This window comes from Bufo bufo, chromosome 6, assembly GCF_905171765.1.
Source record: "Bufo bufo chromosome 6, aBufBuf1.1, whole genome shotgun sequence".
Taxonomy (NCBI): Eukaryota; Metazoa; Chordata; class Amphibia; order Anura; family Bufonidae; genus Bufo; species Bufo bufo.
The window spans coordinates 217604229-217623027 of NC_053394.1; the positions used below are offsets into that span (position 1 = coordinate 217604229).

Sequence of the window (18799 nt, forward strand, 5' to 3'; positions counted from 1 at the left end):
CCCCCACACAGTACACAGCACCCCACTATACAGTAGTTTACAGTATATTAAAATAACAACCCCATGTCACCTTTTTCTGATGTAATCTTTACACAGAAAAGCTCCACAGTTAACTTCTGCAACACTCCTGATAGGACCTGTGATGACTTCATAGCCATGTGACCAGTAATTGCTAGGTTACTGGTCACATGGTAATGATGTCATTAAGGTCCTAGATCAAAACTCATTAAGGTCCTAGAATTAAGATCATTAACACAGTACGATCATGATGCCTGTGTAGCCGACAGCCTGACACCCGGGGCAGTAGCTAGCAGGGCTCAAGAGGCAGCTGCCTTGGGCCCCCCCAGGAGCAACTGGGCCCAGGGCAGCTGCCCCTTTTGCCCCTTGGTAAAGACGGCCCTGGCGGCAACGCTGCTAAATGACGGTTGGGAAGTTGGCTGGTGGGTTCACTGGGCAGGCGGGCCCCCAGGCAAGTGGGGCCCCCGGGCAACTGCCCAGCGTGCCCATTCGAAAAGACGGCCCTGGGTGTACCCTAATTTAATAAAAATAAATTTAAAACCAAAAAGCAGTGTAGGCTACCTCCTCCTCCTCCACGGCCGCTTCCACCTAGACCGCCACATCCACTGCCTCTTCAACCTCCTACTCCATATGGACCTTGTCCTCCTAGATCAAGATGATTATTTTTTATTTTTACGTATTTTATGTTATTTAAAGTCATTTCCCTATCCACATTTGTTTGCAGAGCACTTGCCATGCTCGTAAACACATTTTAATGCCATTTTAGTGCTCAAAAGTTCGGGTCCCCATTGACTTCAATGGGGTTCGGGGTCAAGTTCGGGTCCCGAACTTGAACTTTTTTGAGAAGTTCGGCCGAACCCGTCGAACCCGAACATCCAGGTACCTGCTCAACTCTACTTGCGACCAATCACCCACAAATGGGCAAGTACTCAATTATTCCCATACTAATTCAATACTAAAGTTGCATGTAAATGCAACCATTGGTTCTCTGACTGTGAGGCAGGATTTTTAAGACAGAGCTCTGTTTTGCCCCTTCCTACAAAGCTGGTCTCCTTTTATGGGCAAGTCAGAAATAAGTGTAAAAACCCGAAATGCAGAAAATTGTACTAAAACTGCACCAATTTATGGCACTTTTTTAGGCAGGGAGCTGAATCTCCTTAGGGCTACCTGCACATGTTGCAGAATACGTAAGTTTTTTCTGCGCGGATTTTGCTGCAGTACAAATCTAATCTACACTTTGCAGATTTTTTTATGTCCGGAGATTGACCTGCCATGCAGTTTTAGCTGTGGATTTCACCCTTTTCCAATGAAGGGTGAGATGTGTGGCAAAACCGCACCAAAAACTGCTGTTAGAAATTGTAGATTTTGGTGTTGAGAAACGCACATAAATCAGCACAGAACTTTGTGCCGATCTTATGTGCGTTTACCCACACTTGTGTGCAGGCGGCCTAAAGGGACCAGTCCTGTATGGAGACTTAATGATAATAGTCCATGGGAAACTAATATGCAAAGAGGTATCTCCCAAGAAAGAGAACAATCTCCCCAGTGCCACGTATTGGAAGTGGCTCCCTATGAGTCAAAATCCGACTTTCCAAAAGCTTTAGGACTTGACAAGGTAATATAGCCTGACCAGATATCCATCTGTAGACACTTGTTTTGGGGTGCTTGCCCCTCATCAGTATGTAGTAGGATCCTGGCTGGCTAAGTGCGATGCCTTGCAAGTGGCTTAGGCAGGGTGCTGAATCGTTTTGTCAAGTATCATGTGAACGCTCGTTAGCGATTATCTTCTGAAAAATCGGACAGTATTGATAAATGAGGCCCTGTATCTCAGCTTCTTAGACTAATTTACATGCAATTTAAGGAAAATGGAAAATGCTGTGAGCTCCTTACCTGTATCATTACCTATGTGTGTGAATATTATAATTTTATGTAGTGGTGAACCATGTGAATGTGTGAACAATAACGGAGATGCAATAAACTGGGCAGAGTGCTCAGAGACTAATGACTGGACTTCAACCAGTGATTATATAAGGCAGGCTGCCCCTTGCTGTGCCAGATAGATATTCATGTCGCTTTTGTAATGACTGTGATCACAGCTCGCCGGGTTTCCTGAGCCAGAGAGGGCAAAGCTCAGTAAATCAGAATGGCGGCAGGACTCGTAGTTCTCTTTCTTGGGGTATCTATGCTGTGCCATGCAACAGGTATGGCTTATTTATTTACCTCCATATATTTAGTGTTCATGTGGCCCATGTAATCTCTGTGATACAATTACATACAGATTACCATGCTGCTATGCTGAGGACTCTCAGCGGTATTTGTCTGTCCACTCCTCGGCATATTTGCAGGATTGTGGCCAGATCTCAACCGGCCCCCATTATAGTGAATGGGGCCGGACAAAATTCCGGCAGCGCACGGTTGCGCCCAGCAGGGACAGATCTAACAGGCTGTTCCCGGCCAGAACAGCCTGCCAGATCTGTTTCACACATACTGTATATAAAACAAGTCTAAGATCATTTAAAAAACATATTACTAATTGGTATTGCATATACTATATACTGTTTTACTGTTGCTTACAGTTGTTTGATGGTTTCTAGAAACAGTAGTGCTCTTGAAAGCGCTGTGTTCTCCTCACTGTTTACCTGCTCTCCATCGACATCACACGGCCGCTTCCACCTAGACCGCCACATCCACCGCCTCTTCAACCTCCTACTCCATATGGACCTCGTCCTCCTAGATCAAGATGATTATTTTTTATTTTTACGTATTTTATGTTATTTAAAGTCATTTACCTATCCACATTTGTTTGCAGAGCACTTGCCATGCTCGTAAACACATTTTAATGCCATTTGTAGCCCTCTAGCCCTTTCCATGACATTTTTAGAGCCATTTTAGTGCTCAAAATGGCTTGCCATTGGATAGATCCTCTGTCCTATTTACTTGAATGAGAAGGAGCAGTTGTAGTTACACTCCGTCCCATTCAAGTGAAAGGGGATGGTGTAGTCGTAATTACACCTGCTCGCCGCTGTGATGTCGATGGCGAGCAGGTAAACAATGAAGAGAAGTCAGCACTCACAGGATTATAGGAAACCGGACAACCCCTTTAACATGCCCCTTGTCAAGTGTCAGTGCGTAGGGACACATGCCAATGAAACGGGGGAAGTTGAAGTACATGCACATCATTTTATCTTGGATTTTGAGGAGGATTTACCCCAGATCTTACCCTTTTGCAAAGCAAATCAGCTCAAACGATTCACATACTGTGGATTTCATAAACTGCACAGCAGGTCAATTTCTGCACGGCAGATATGAGATTTTGAAAATCTCATTTACATAGTTGGGACTGGATTAGGCTGTGCATTTTCGAAACGAAAATCCGTGCTTAATATGCACTGTATGTATATACCCTTAACATCCAGTTGTCAGTTTATTCATACATTTCCAGGAAGAATAACAGAGCAACGGCGCTACCCAGAGTTCTACAAAAAAAGCACCCGAATTTTTATTTTATGGCGGTTGGGAATATTTACTAAAACAGACATGTCAGGAGAGCTCACATTAACTTTTTTCATCCATACTGTAGTACAAATATATAAAGTTGTTGCAATGAATGCATGGAGAAGTCCTAACCTTCCTACCCTCTTATTTCTTAGCTAATGAACTGAAATATGATGAAGCTTTATTAACCGTGAACAATCATCTTCTTGAACCCATAACTTTACTTTATGTCTCAGATTACTGCTATAAGGTAAGATATTATATTGGGACTCTCTTCAGATTTCTTCTATAACCTCCTAATGTGGCACATTTGCTAAGATGGCTTTCTAAGCTGCCTTTCGTTTCCTGCGCTGCTGTAGTAGACGGCTACTTTACGTGTATAAGGTGCAAAGCCCTTATCCACAGGTTTATTCTTAAAGGGATTGGCCACTTTCTGGCTACTTTTGACCAATGTGTAGGTAAGATGGCTGTATGACACTTACTAATATAGCTATATATGATATTACTAAGTGCCATATAATCATCTCACAAAAACATTGATGAACAGTAGCCAGATATTGGCCAACCCCTAATTGAAAATGACCTGTTTTTGTGTGCCTTGCTAATATAATTGTAGATTTTGGTGCAGATTAGATTCACTTTTGCTGCAGATCTCAGCCTTCCATTAAAAAAGGTGAAAACCACAGCTAAAACCGCAAACATAATGGACATGCTGGGGATTTGGAAATCCGCGTGGCAGGTCGGTTATCGCACAGAAAAAATCCGCAAAGTGAACATGAGATTTGTGTAATCTCATATTCTGTACTGGTACTGTACTACTGCGTATTTTTTTGCATGGGAATCTGCACAGAAAAATCACGCATATTCCGCAATGTCTGCAGGTTGGCGAGTCCACAGCATGTCGTTTATGTTTGCGGTTTTAGCTGCGGGTTTCACCATTTTCAATGGAAGGGTAACATCCGCACCAAAATCCGCAATTAGACATTGCTGATTTTGGTGTGGACATGCTGCAGAAACAAACATAAATCCGCATGGTAATTAGTGCGGATCTTATGTGCGTACACCCGCACTTGTGTGCCAGCAGCCTTGGGTTCACCCTATTTGTCTGTGGATTTTCTGCGGGTGTATTCGCACGCTGTGGATGCTGTTGTAGATTAGACGCAGTGTCATTCTTTGCATTGGACATGGTGAAATCCGCTATGAAATCCACAGAATAAATTGACATGCTGCAGATTTAAAATCCGGACCACGGGCCAGTTTCTGCTGCAGATTTTTTCTGCTATGTCTGGCTGAGAATTTCTGAATGCTCACTCACTTTGCTGGTACTGTACAATGCTGCAGATTTGCCGCATGAAAATCTGCGACAGCACATCCGCAGCTAGTCAGTCACTTGTGAACCCACCCTTTGGCCATCTGCACATGAGTGCCAGAGAACGCATATAAGATTTGCACAAATTTCCGCGCAAACTTATATGTGTCTCTGCTCCATATTTGCACTAAAATCCGCAGTGTTTTTTTGTGCAGATTTGATGCAGTTTTGCTTCATATATTTCCCTTCATTGGAAAAGGGTGAAATCCGCAGCTAAAGCAGCAAATATAATTGACATGCTGCGGATTTAGAAATCCACACAGTAGGTCAGTTTCTGCACAGAAAAAATCCGCAATGTGTGCAGGTGGCCTTAGGGCTCATGCACACGACCATATGTATTTTGCGGTCCGCAAAAAATACGGATGACGTCCGTGCGCATTCCATATTTTGTGGAACGGAACAGCTGGCCTCTAATAGAATAGTACTATCCTTGTCTGTAATGCGGACAAAAATAGGACATGTTCTATTTTTTTGCGAAACGGAATGCACACGGAGCACCTTCTGTTTTTTTTTTTGCAGACCCATTAAAATTAATGGTTTCGCATACAGTCCGCAAAAAAACTGAACGGACACGGAAAGAAAATACGTTCGTGTCCATGAGGGCTTAGGGCTCTTTCACACGAGCGGATGCCGTGCGGGTAATCCGCTGAGTGAAAGAGAACCAAGCCCCGTTCCGGACAGCAGAGACATGGAGCATTAACATGACTGATAATGCTCTTTGCCTCTCTGTGATCTTTTTACTACAAAACCACAGTGAGATAAAGTTGTCGCCGTGATTTTGGAGTAAAAAGATCACAGAGGCACGGAGCATTATTAAACATGTTAATGCTCCGTGTCTTTGCTGTCCAGAGCGCGGCTTGGCACTCTTTCACGCAGCGGATTACCCGCACAGCATCCGCTTGTGTGAAACAGCCCTTAGGGTCCTTACATACATGAATTTGCTTCTGGCATTTTCTTTTGCAGCAGCAAGAAAGACAGAAAACTCCACATAATGAACAAAAATGTCAGGAGCCCCCAAAAAATGTCTGTGCTTTATATTTCCCATAGAGCTAACATATACATAGGGTGGCCACACCGTTCACCCCCAAAAGCCGGACACTCTGGTTATGCCCCTGACTGCGCTATCCGCAATATTCGCCAGAAATACGCCTAATTTAGGCAAATTTTTGTTTAATAAATTACCAACACTGTTTCTGGCCAGCAGATCATCCTCTTTAAATAGGTATCTGTCACCCAAAAACAATGATTCTCCATGGGGATGAGCAATAGCGACCTTTCAACACCATAAATACACTACTGTGTGGAATAAATGCAGCAAAGTAAAAATGTTTTCAAACATAGAAGTGTTAAAAGTTTATTTTTATCAATTAACAAAATGCAAAATGACTGAACAAAAGAGAAATCTACATCCATGTTTTGAACAACCTCACTGCCCAGTTCCTTCAAAAACTGTTAGGCTTCTTTCACACAGGTGAGTTTTCCGCACGGGTGCAATGCCTGAGCACTGAATCCTGACCCATTCATTTCTATGGGGCTGTGCACATGAGCGGTGATTTTCATGCATCACTTGTGCGTTGCGTGAAAATCACAGCATGCTCTATATTGTGCGTTTTTCAAGCAATGCAGGCCCCATAGAAGTGAATGGGGCTGCGTGAAAATCGCAAGCATCTGCAAGCAAGTGCAGATGCAGTGCGATTTTCACGCATGGTTGGTAGGTGACGATCGGGATGGCGACCCGATCTTTATTATTTTGCTTATAACATTGTTATAAGGGAAAATAATAGCATTCTTAATACAACATGCTTAGTAAAATAGGGATGGAGGGGTTAAAATATATATTTTTTTTATTAAACTCACCTCATCCACTTGTTCGCGCAGCCCAGCTTCTCTTCTTTCTTCTTCTTTGATGACCTGGGAGAAAAGGACCTTTGGTGACGTCACTGGGCTCATCACATGGTCCATCACATGATCCATCACCATCCTTTTCCTCCCAGGTCATCAAAGAAGAAGAAAGAAGAGAAGCCGGGCCGTGGATGAGGTGAGTTTAATTTTTATTAAAAAAAATTTAACCCCTCCATCCCTATTTTACTAAGCATTCTGTATTAAGAATGCTAATATTTTCCCTTATAACCATAAGGGAAAATAATAAAATCTACACAACACCTAACCCAAACCCTGGGTACCAAACATGCCAATTTTTCTCACGCGCGTGCAAAATGCATTAAAACGCTTTGCACTCGCGCAAAAAAATCAAGCATTTTCCTGCGACGCACCCACATTCTATCCGGCCCTCACACGCGACACCTGTGTGTAAGAGGCCTTACTGTATGCAAGTGTACCTAGAAGAACTAATGCTGTTGTGAAGACAAAGGGTGGTGACCAATATTGATTTGATTTAGATTTCTCTTTTGTTTATTCACTTGGTATTTTGTTAATTGATAAAATTAACTTTTAACACTTCTATATTTGAAAGAATTCTTACTTTGCAGCATTTTTTCCGAACTTTTGCTCAGTACTGTTTATAAAGGCAGCTTTGTTTTCTCTGATGATCAGGCAATCATTAGGATTCTTTTGTTTGTTTCCAATAAATACATGAGGAATAGTCATATGTAAAAACACTGTTAGTTCAGGGGGGCATGAAAATGCTAATTTAGCTTAAAGAGGACCTTTCACTAGAATAGAAAATCTAAACTAAGTATACAGACATGAAGAGCGGCACCCAGGGATCTCACTGCACTTACTATTATCGCAGCGCAGAGCTCACAGCCTGGGAGGTTCTTTTCTCCCAGGCTGTGAGCTCTGCGCTGCGATTGGCCAGTGCTACAGCAGAACAAGGGCAGACTCCGTCTACCATAACTTAGTGACCGAAGATACCGGAGGGCATAGCGGGAGAACGGAGCGGCGCCCAGGGATAATAGTAAGTGCAGGGAGATCCCCGGGCGCCGCTCTATATGTCTGTATACTTAGTTTAGATTTTCTATTTTAGTGAAAGGTCCTCTTTAAAGGCTAAGAGTGGTGAGCATCCCCAAATCAGTTAAACGGAATAAAAAGGGTTGTGGCAGAGCCACATCCTCTGTTCATAGATTGAGTTATTGGAATTGAAGAGGACCTTTCATTACAATAAAAAATCTAAACTAAGTATGCTGACATGGAGAGCTCTTGTTCTCCTGGGCGTCTCCTTCTCCCAGGCTGTAGCGCAGGCCAATCGCAGTGCTCAGCTCATAACCTGAGAGGGAGAAGGAGGCGCCCAGGAGAACTAGAGCAGGCTCCTCCCAGTTGAGCCGAAAATCTGAAGATACCGGAGCCTATACCGGGAGAACGGAGCGGCGCCCAGGGATAATAGTAAGTGCAGGGAGATCCCTGGGCGCCGCTCTCCATGTCTGCATACTTAGTTTAGATTTTTTATTGTAATGAAAGGTCCTCTTCAAATAAAACCGTCCATTTTTACTGGGGAAAAATGGATGGTTGAAAGGAACCTCTAGAACCCTATTGGGCCGCCACTAACCTGAATACAAGATGAGATACGGTTGAGCATGGAGGCATACAGGTTCTATTTGGTATCCTGCAGCACATCTGCCCACAGATGTTGAAGCTGGGCCTTTGGATTGTGCCCACTCGTTAGTTGCCACAGCTAGTGAGTGCCCCAGCTGGTCTCATAAATGCTTGATTGACGATAAATCCGGCAACCGGGCAGGCCAAGGAGGTGTTGCAGTCCGGGGGATACATTCCTGGGAAAACCTTGCTTTGAGTGGGCGAGCATTATACTGCTTAGAAATGCCAATTAGAAGCCCTGCCATGAGAAGCAACACATGTGGCCACAGGATCTCCTGCACATATCTCTAAGCTGTTAGTATCCCTTGTGATTGACTGTTGTATGCAATAGCTTCCCAGATCATCACACCAGCAGTTGGGTTAGTGTGGCACTCTGCAGCAAAGTCAGGATTGACCCCCTGACGACAAGGCCAGGATACTCAAACCAGATCATCATGGGATCCCAAACAGAACCTAGATTCATTTCTAAAGACAGCACGATTCTAGTCCATAGCAGTCCAGGTTTCTTGTTCATGACACCACTGCAAACAAAGGCAACGGTGGCTGGGTTTCAATGTCAGGAAACGTAATGGGAGCCGTGACACCAAATTTCCTTCTGCTAAGCACCTGGAAATGGCCTGGACAGTGACAGCAGTGTGTAATGAAGGTGCAACCTATGTCTGGATGGTGAGAAACAAAACTGTGGGAGCTACTTGTGCTTGTCAGCAGATAAAAAAAATCCTCTCTACTTGAAGTCTGTCTGGGCCGTCAGGAGCATATTGCTCTCACATAACCAGCGCTCCTAACAGCTAGGTCAGAACGGCTTAGATGACGGGCAATTCATTGAAAAGTCTGTCAATGGCAAATGTTGTCTACTGCATTATAGAGGCATGTCATAACAGTTAATGACTTCTCATCAAGAGGTGCACCACCCAAAAGTAGCTTCTGAGAGTCTTTTTATAGGGCAGCCGGGGAAGCACGTTTACGCCCTTTTGTGGAAAAAGCCAGTGTCTGACCACACCTGTAATCATTTACGGATCTGCCTGAGACATAATTGTATGCAAAGTTTTGCAGCAATCCGACATTTCTATCAAGGTACTTTTTTTTTTTTTGTCAATGAGATTAGTAGGACATATAGGCCTATATACGGTTAAAGGCCAAACAAAGGATGTAATTACAACTGGAGTCCTTTGTTAGGGGTCAGAAATAGTATGGTATATAGATCCCATACAGCATGACATCATTATAAATGGCAGTGTGATGTCATTAGTAGAGATGAGCAAAGCTCATGAGCAAAAACTTTGCCGAAGTTAGCCAAAAAATTTGATTAGTTACAAATTAATTCATCCTGAATTGCTATAAATTGGGTATACCTAGGCCACTCTGCCTTAGGGTACGGTAATGAAGACTGCACTGTATAGTCCTTCTTCATTGCTAATGGCCGCGCAGCACCATGGGGTTTAGCTGGTTAGGTGGGGAACAATATGCAAATTATTACTGTTCTTGGCTGCTATCTCCTGCAGGTTATTTGACAGTAAACACTGAATATTGATCAGCTCTGACATAACCACATCTCAAATCCCCAGCGCTCTCCTGCCTTACAGGTGGGAGCCCTTCTTCTGCCATCTGCTTTTCTTCCTTTTCCACATCATCGATGAGAATATGTCATCAGGAACATCCATCTCCTCCTCTCTCTGCATCTTGCTGACTTTTCTAGGACAAGAAGACATTGAAGGATGATTTGGAAGAAGTAAACCCAGCAAAACATAAGGATGGTGATCATTAAGACCTGCCCCCCCCCCCCTCCTCCTCTAAGGGATGCAGACTGGATGGTATTGGTTGCATACTGGCAGAGGAATAATAAAGGGTTCCATCTTATTGATATTGAATTACATTTACAGCTGATGTAGGAATAAGTAAATGTAGGAATAAATAGATAAAACTGACGCAGCATAAGTCTCCCTGAACTCTGCCTACACTCTCCCTGTACTCTCCCTCTCCAATATTCTTCTATTAATAGTTTTCAGCAACGCTGTCCCTAGCACATTAGCGTTTGTCACATCTCTCAATATGCTCAGCTTACAGGACAATGGCGTAGACCACGCGGGATGAGGGTTTTATAGGGCTGTGATATCACAGGGGATAACTAACTGCAGATTGACTGGCTACGTGGCATTGTGGGTGATCTTGTGTTCCCAGGCTTCTTAATTTCACTTTGTGACACATGCAGCCGCCATTCTAGGAAAAACTGACTTGTTACCACGAGGGGCGGGCAAAATCAGATTTGTTGTGAATCGAAGTTTTCCTAAACTTCCGACTGAATTCCACTTCGAATGCTTTGAAGAAACACTAGTCAATTAGCATTAGCGGATTAATTTACATGTTCTGTATATATTTTTCCATTTGATGCTGTGGAATTTAGAATAATGCTGAGTTATGGATGGCAGAGGTGAAATGAGGCATATGGTCATCATGGAAGGATGATTTCTGCCTCTATGAACCAGAGTTCTTTGTGATCTCAGGTTGACCCAGATTCTCCATATGTTTAAGGGGTTGTCTGAGACATTCATATTGATGACCTATACTTAGGTATACTTTGTTTGGTAAACTGAGCTAATTGGTGACGGTGCGGGACAGTTTTAAACCGCTGAAAACCCATGGCCTGGACCGGCTTCATGGCATACAGTTGTGTTCAAAATAATAGCAGTCAGACATCACTAACCTGATCAACCACTGTTTTTGGTAGAAATGATATTTCTACATGGCAAATAATTTACTAGCAGGTGTAGTAGAGTAATAGAAACCCAACAGTCATGACATGCATGCTGCTGATTCTCTGTAATTCAATCACTTATTGAAAGGGGCATGTTCAAAATAATAGCAGTGTGGAGTTCAATGGGTGAGGTCATTCATTCTTTGAAAAAAAGGTGGCAATTATTGCCGTTATTTAAGGAAGGAAGGCAGCAAATGTTGTACATGCTGGTTACAGTGCATTTCTCTCTGAAATTCAGAGGAAAATAGGTTGTTCCAGAAATTGTTCAGAAGAACAGCGTACCTTGATTAAAAAGTTGATTGGAGAGGGGAAATAATGAAGTGCAGAAAATGATAGGCTGCTCAGCTAAAATGATTGCAAATGCTTTAACATGGCAACCAAAACCTGAAAGATGTGGTAGAAAGTGAAAAACTACCATTCAAATGGATAGAAGAATAGCTAAAATGGCAAGGACTCCGCCAACAATCAGCTCCAGGAAAATCAAAGAAGGTCTAAAGTTACCTGTGAGTACTGTTACAATTAGAAGACGCCTATGTGAAGCCACGCTATCTGCAAGAAGCCCCGCAAAGTCCCACTGTTGAAAAAAAGACATGTGCTGAAGAGGTTACAATTTGCCAAAGAGCACATTGACTGGCCTAAAGAGACATTTTGTGGACTGATGAAAGTAAGATTGTTCTTTTTGGGTCTAGTGGCCAGAGACAGTTTGTCAAATGACCCCCAAACACTGAATTCAAGCCACAGTACACTGTGAAGACAGTGAAGCATGGGGGCACAAGCATCATGATATGGGGATGTTTCTCATACTAAGGTGTTGGGCCTATTTATCGCATACCAGGGATCATGGATCAGTTTGAATACATCAGAATACTTGAAGAGGTCATGCTGCCTTAGGGTCCATTCACACGTCCGCAAAATGGGTCCGCATCCATTCCGCAATTTTGCGGAACGGGTGCAGACCCATTCATTTTCAATGGGGCGGGAATGTGCTGTCCGCATCTGCATTTGTAGATCCGCACTTCCGCATCCATGCTTCCGTTTTCGCAAAAAAATAGAACATGTCCTATTCTTGTCCGCAATTGGCATTTTCTATTATAGTGCCGGCGATATGGGGTCCGCAAATTGCGCAGTGTCTGTGTTTTGCGAATCAGCAATTTGCGGATCCGCAGAACACTTACGGACGTGTGAATGGACCCTTATGCTGAAGAGGAAATGCCCTTGAAATGGGTGTTCCAACAAGACAATGACCCCAAACACACTAGTAAACGTGCAACATCTTGGTTCCAGACCAACAAGATTGACGTTATGGACCTGCCAGCCCAATCCCCGGATCTTAATCCAATAGAAAACTTGTGGGGTGACATCAAAAATGCAGTTTCTGAAGCAAAACCAAGAAATAGAGAAGAACTGTGGAATGTAGTCCAATCATCCTGGGCTGGAATACCTGTTCACAGGTGCCAGAAGTTGGCTGACTCCATGCAACACAGATGTACAGCAGTTCTCAGAAACATTGGTTATACAACTAAATATTAGTGACGTGATTCAAAGGAAAGCAAAATCTTCAAACATTTTTCAGTTTATATAGTGAATGTTTGAGTTTGTAAAGAAGAATACAAACACTGCTATTTTTTTGAACAGTCTAATATTCACTTTTCTTCAATGTTTTTAGAGGAACAACACAAATTTGATATATTTTTCTTCATGTTTTGATTTTGAATAGAATGTGTAGTGTTCCCAATGCATTTGTGTGTATGGAAATAAAAGCTATTAGAAGGATTTTGAGCTTTATTCACTTTTTTAAGCACACTGCTATTATTTTGAACAGAACTGTACGTTATTTGTTGCTGTATGAAAGTTTATCATACATTTCATTTTTTCCACCCAAATAATCCTTAAATGTATGATTTTTTCCCCAGTGTCTTTTACAGCCACTTATGACTGTTCCAGCTGCTCAAAGCCTCCAGCCTACAAACAATACGATCATTATCAGCACGCAGTTTGCACTGACTGTCCATGTCTTGAGAGGAGGTGGAAATCAGGATCCAGTGTGCAGGTAGTTTTCACAGCAGTCACTGATGCTTGGTTTCAAACATATGCATAGTTAAAGAGGTCATCCTGGAAATAATATTGATGACCTATGCTCTGGGGTATTACAAAGTGTCACAAAATGGCGTCTTGAGACTTTTTTTTTATACCAAAAAAATTGCATACCACTGTTAGTACATGACTCCCACTGTGTTTTCCTAAAATACTGGAGCAGATTTACTAATCCTGTAGGCAAGCTTTCTGGACTTGCACCACATATATCACAGTGGTTCAGCCTGGATGATAAATGTGCTGGGCTACAATATTTTGTCTAACTTTATGCTTGCTATTAGTTGGCTTAGTTTGAGACAGTATTATGCCATAACTGTAGTGCAATTTTGGTGCCAAATATCTCCTGTTTTGTTACATCATACAAAACATATGCTTAAAGTGAGGCATGCTCCTTGTTGAGCTAGGCGCAGATCATTTTTATGAATCTAGATGCATCAAACTTTGCCATGTATTGGCGCAATTTACTCCGGAATCTAGGTGCCCTCACATTAGTAAATGTGGCTCACTGTGTGTGAAACCACCCTCCGTGCTCCCCTTTTCAGCTATCTCTGCCAGAATCCAGATTGCCGAATGTTCCTTCTTATGCAGTTATACAGGAAATAAGATTGTATGGAAAAGTTGGTTATGTGGTACCAACCAGCTTTCTTACAAGCCAACACCTCTTGTCAGACCAGGGCTAGTCAGGGCACATGGGCCAATTAATCAGGTTCTATAACTGTGAAAATATTTCTCGGTGATCCTGACACATCATTAATCTCCCTGGGGAAGTGGTGATTTTCTCTTATCCCAGTTATAGATCATTTTACATTATTGTTAGGCTTTGGTCTGTCAACATCATTCATATTATGGAAGATGAATATAATAAGATGTATGATTGACCTGTGTGCAAAATATATTTACACTAGTCAAAGCAAAACTTTCTGCTTTCTAATACTTCAAATCTGCAGCAAATTCCAGTGACTATTGATCAGATTATTATAAAGGGCTATCTCCAGGCTGATTATCCTCTAGATCCTCTCTGGGTAATCAATACAATGTATTTGTGTCAGATATAGAAAATGATGCAGAGGAGGCCAGACAAAGCATCCAGCTAAAAATGATACCACAAACACCCACTTGGTGGCGCTCTGTAGCTGCTATTCCTAGTAGTACAAGAGACGCTTACAGGCTGTACAACAAAACAATACCTGTCCTATCTATGAGAAAACTTCAAGAAGTTATGCTTAAAGAATATTACCTTACAAAGTGCAAATCTAGAAATGAGTAAAAGTGCAGTTATATATCGCAATGACTTCTACATCACAACCTGTAACTGATACAGTAGATGTTGATAGGTTATATTACATTTTATTATTACAGATTGGGTTACAAATAGTATAAAATGTTTTTCAGCTAATAGGACGCTTGATTGGGCTGCAAGTTAGTGCATGGCATTGGCGCGGATGCCAGGCAGCCGAGACTTGGATAAGATGTGGCGGAAAATTCCACCGTGCAGTTTTACCACAAGTTGGCGCAGTTTCAAATTGATTGCAAATAGTTAAATAATAAAGCTGACAATTTTGCAGGTAAACAGCAGTTTTAGGGTGCCCACACACATCGTGGCCGAGCTGCTGTAGTCACATTTGCATTACCGCTAATTGCCATGGTTTCACTGCAAATACATGGATTTTATTTTATTGTAATTGCAGAGAAACCATCTCTACAAGCCCCATTCAAATGAATGGAGCTGCAGCTCTAGGATGGTCATATATAATTCACTCAAGATGATCAAATGACACCAGCATCAGAGATAGTGCCAATCCCAATCATTAAAGTCAATAGTGACTATGATATCTGTGCTGTTAGACAGAGGGAGCTCTCTCGGTCAGGGGCAGACTGGGAACTTGAAAAAAAAACTAAAAGTGGCCTCCTGTTGTAGGTAGGTCCAAATTGACAGAAGCCGGGCAGCACACATAGACTGGGACAGCAGAAGTAGGCAGGGCAAAAAATACTTGAGGACGACAATACAGTTTAATTCAGGAGGGCGCCCACAGCCACCAATCAAGTAATAAGTACCTGATGCTTCTAGCGTTAATTAACGCTGAGAGGATCAGATCATTATGTACCTGAATGGTGGCTGTGAGGAAAGCTCAGGTGGCCTGATGGGCATTAGCCCACTGGGAAATTTCCCTGTAGGGTCTATGACCAATCCATCCCTGCGCCTTCCGATCAGAGCCCCCCGCAGAAAAAAATGCAGGGCTTCAATCTTTTGCTAATGTCAGCCTAGTAATGGGCCTAGTAAGCTGCCAGCTAAACAGTGTCTGTGGCAGGACTTGACAGGCGGCCATGAAAAAATCCCATAGGCTGCAGTAGTATTTTATTGCAGTCTTTGGTACAAGTGATTGGAGGATTGCATGTTCAAGTCTTCTAAGAGGACTAAAGATGATAGTTAAAAAATGTTTTAACAATTGAATAAACAATGCTCAATAGTGAACCACATAAAAACAAACCCCAAAAACCATGGTGGAATTGCTTTGTTTTTCAAGTTTTACCCCACAAAGATTTTTTTCCCATTTTCCAATGCAAGATATCGTAAAGTAAATGGTACCATCATATGTGAAAGGAGGGAAATATGAAAATAATACTTGGTGTAATCTATAGATCCAGTGGCGGACTGGGAACTTAAAGTAGCCCTGGAAAAAATACTAAAAGTGGCCTCATTTTGTAGTCGGGTCCAAATTGATGGAATGCAGGGGCAGCACAAGTAGGCGGGGTCAGCAGTACCATATTGCGGCACATTATACCAAATCAACAGAGCCAAATACCACAGTACATCACACAATACTGCCAGCAGCACAAAATATGTCCCCAAAAACTTCCACTGGCTGGCCATGAGGAGGTCTCAGGAGGCACCCTGGGCATCGGCCCATTGGGAAATTTCCCTGTAAGGTCTATGGCCAATCCGCCCCTGTATAGATCTCTCCCCCAACATCACTGAGGAGATAGGTCAGCTGTAGAACCAAAACAGAGCAGGCTGCACAGGCAAGTATAGTGGTCATAATAGGAGATTTTAATTTCCCAAATATTGACTGGGGTCATGGTTCTGACTCAAAAGCAAAGGGGAGAAAATTCCTCAACTTGTTGCAGGACCACTTTATAGAATAGTTTGTAGAAGATCCCACTAGGGGCAATGCTCTGTTGGATTTGGTAATACAGAGCTTGTTGGGACTATCACTGTTCATGAAACACTAGGTAACAATGACCACAATATAATTATATTCCTGAACTATAAAAAAAACACGTTTTTTTTCCAATTTCCCCAGGTTGACGGCAGCATTTCAGGACATAGATAAATGGCAGCGCTTTAAATCTATGTTGAGTAATTATACTGCAAAAGTTACTCCTGTAAGTAACAAGCATAAATGACTAAAATTACACCCATATGGCTGTACTGTAAAAATAACAATACACTACATAAAAGACATTTAAAAATACAAATCTGAAGAGTCTGCTGTATCCTGAAATTTACAAAAGACTTACAGTAATAAAATCTGTAAAAAAAATAAAAATTTAATCTGCACAAATACAAAATGAATGACAGGTGACCAAAGAGAACAAAACTAATCTGAAAAAATTATTTAAATATATATAAATGATGGATTACACGCAAGAGTTCTTAAAGAACTCAGTTCAGTTATTGCTGTGCCCTTGTTCATAAGTTTTAGAGACTCTCTAGGGACTGGTGCCCGCTTAGGAGCAGACGCCATCTTTAAAGACCCGGCCAGTGCCTTACTAGTATGGCGCTGGTCAGGAATGGGTTAATGGATATTGCGGGTGGGATTAAGAGCACTGTTTCTATTTTTCCAGATGACACCACGCTATGTAGTACTGTGCAGTCTATGGAAGATGTCCATAAATCCCAAGCAGACACTCTGAGTCATTGGACATCCACTTGGCAAATAGTATTAAAGGGGTTATCCAGTATCTACAACAGCCCCCCATGTGCCAGGCCCCTCCGTGGATATATACTTACTCCGCTTCCCGCAGCGCTCCTGGTCACCCGCAACACCACTGCTGCTTCTCCCTGTACATGGATGAAAACATCTGGTGTCGGGGGGAAGCAGCCAATGGCAGGCGGGGATGGTGACGCTAGAGAGGCCCGTCCCCACCTGCCATTGGCTGCTCCCCCATCACTGGATGTTTTCATCCGTGTACAAGTGTGGGCGGTGTGGGGACCAGGAGCGCCGCGGGAAGCGGGGTAAGTATATTCCCACGGAGGGGCCCGGCCCATGGGGGACTGTTGTAGATACTGGATAACCCCTTTAAATTTTCTATTGTGTCAAAGAAAACGGATCCGTCCTGACACACAATGTAAGTTAATGGTGACGGATTTGTTTTCTCTGCACCACTCAGTCTCTGTCTTGCTCCGCACCACACCGCAGACAGAAAAATGTTGCTTGCAGCATCATTCTGTCCGCCATGGGAGCACAACCAAGCGGAATGGAATGCATTTTGGTGCATTCCATTTCATTCAGTTCGGTTTTGTCTCCATTGACAATGAATGGGGACAAAACTGAAGCGTTTTCATCCGCTTTTGAGATCCTATGACAGATCTCATTAGTGGTATTGAAAACGCTAGTGTGAAAGTAGACATACAATGTCAATCAGCTGCTTCTAAGGCTACCAGGATATTGTCAGGCATTAAACGAGGCATGGACTCGCGGGGCAGGGATGTAATACTAGCACTTTAAAAAGCGTTGGTACGGCCTCATCTGGAATATGCAGTCCAGTTCTGGGCACCAGTCCATAGAAAGGACGCACTACAGCTGAAAAAAGTACAGAAGAGAGCAACTAACCTGATAAGGTCTTAGTCATAAGGAAAGATTAAAATAATTACATTTATTTAGTCTTCAGAAGAGACGTCTAAGTGGCGAAATGATTAACCTATATAAATATATCAATGGCCAATACAAAAGATTTGGTAAAAAGCTGTTCCATGTAAAATCACCTCCACTGCCTCCATCTGGAGAAGATAAGGTTCAGTCTCCAGAGGCGACAAAGCTTCTTTGCTGTAAGAACTGTAAATCTGTGGAGTAGTCTACTTCTGGGTGCGGTAATGGTAGGAACAGTAAATGGCTTTTTAAAAAAAGGCTTAGATTACTTCTTAAAATGAAATAACATTGATGCTTATGAAAATGTGTAGATGTCTGGGTCTCGCTCCCTTTTCCTGAAATTCACATCCCCATCCATTCCTTTAGTGAACTTGATGGACCTATGTTCTTTTTCAATCTTACTATTTAACGATGTAGGCATTCACTTTCACTAGCTGTTGTCAGAAATACACTACGGTCTTTGGTGTAATCATTACATTGGGCTAACGTATTGCACCATGTATTAGACACAATTTTATTAAATATATCAACACAAAAAACTGTTCAACTAAAACAATTATTTTAATATTGTAAATATGGTCATGACTTCTCATTTTGTCCATCATTAGAAATTTTGCACCTTTACATTTATGTGTACAACTTGACCAC

At 42.4% G+C, this 18799-nt stretch overlaps 1 protein-coding gene across 1 annotated transcript in view; it reads left to right on the forward strand.

Moving 5' to 3' along the window:
* The first annotated feature begins 2126 nt into the window (after window positions 1–2126).
* Window positions 2127–18799, forward strand: part of LOC121004622 (heparan-alpha-glucosaminide N-acetyltransferase-like) — a 771952-nt gene continuing 755279 nt past the window's right edge. The window contains exons 1-3 of the mRNA XM_040436852.1: window positions 2127–2219; window positions 3669–3763; window positions 13100–13236. Of these exons, the coding sequence (XP_040292786.1) occupies window positions 2162–2219; window positions 3669–3763; window positions 13100–13236 (290 nt within the window). The 5' untranslated portion in view covers window positions 2127–2161. The remainder of the gene's footprint in view (window positions 2220–3668; window positions 3764–13099; window positions 13237–18799) is intronic.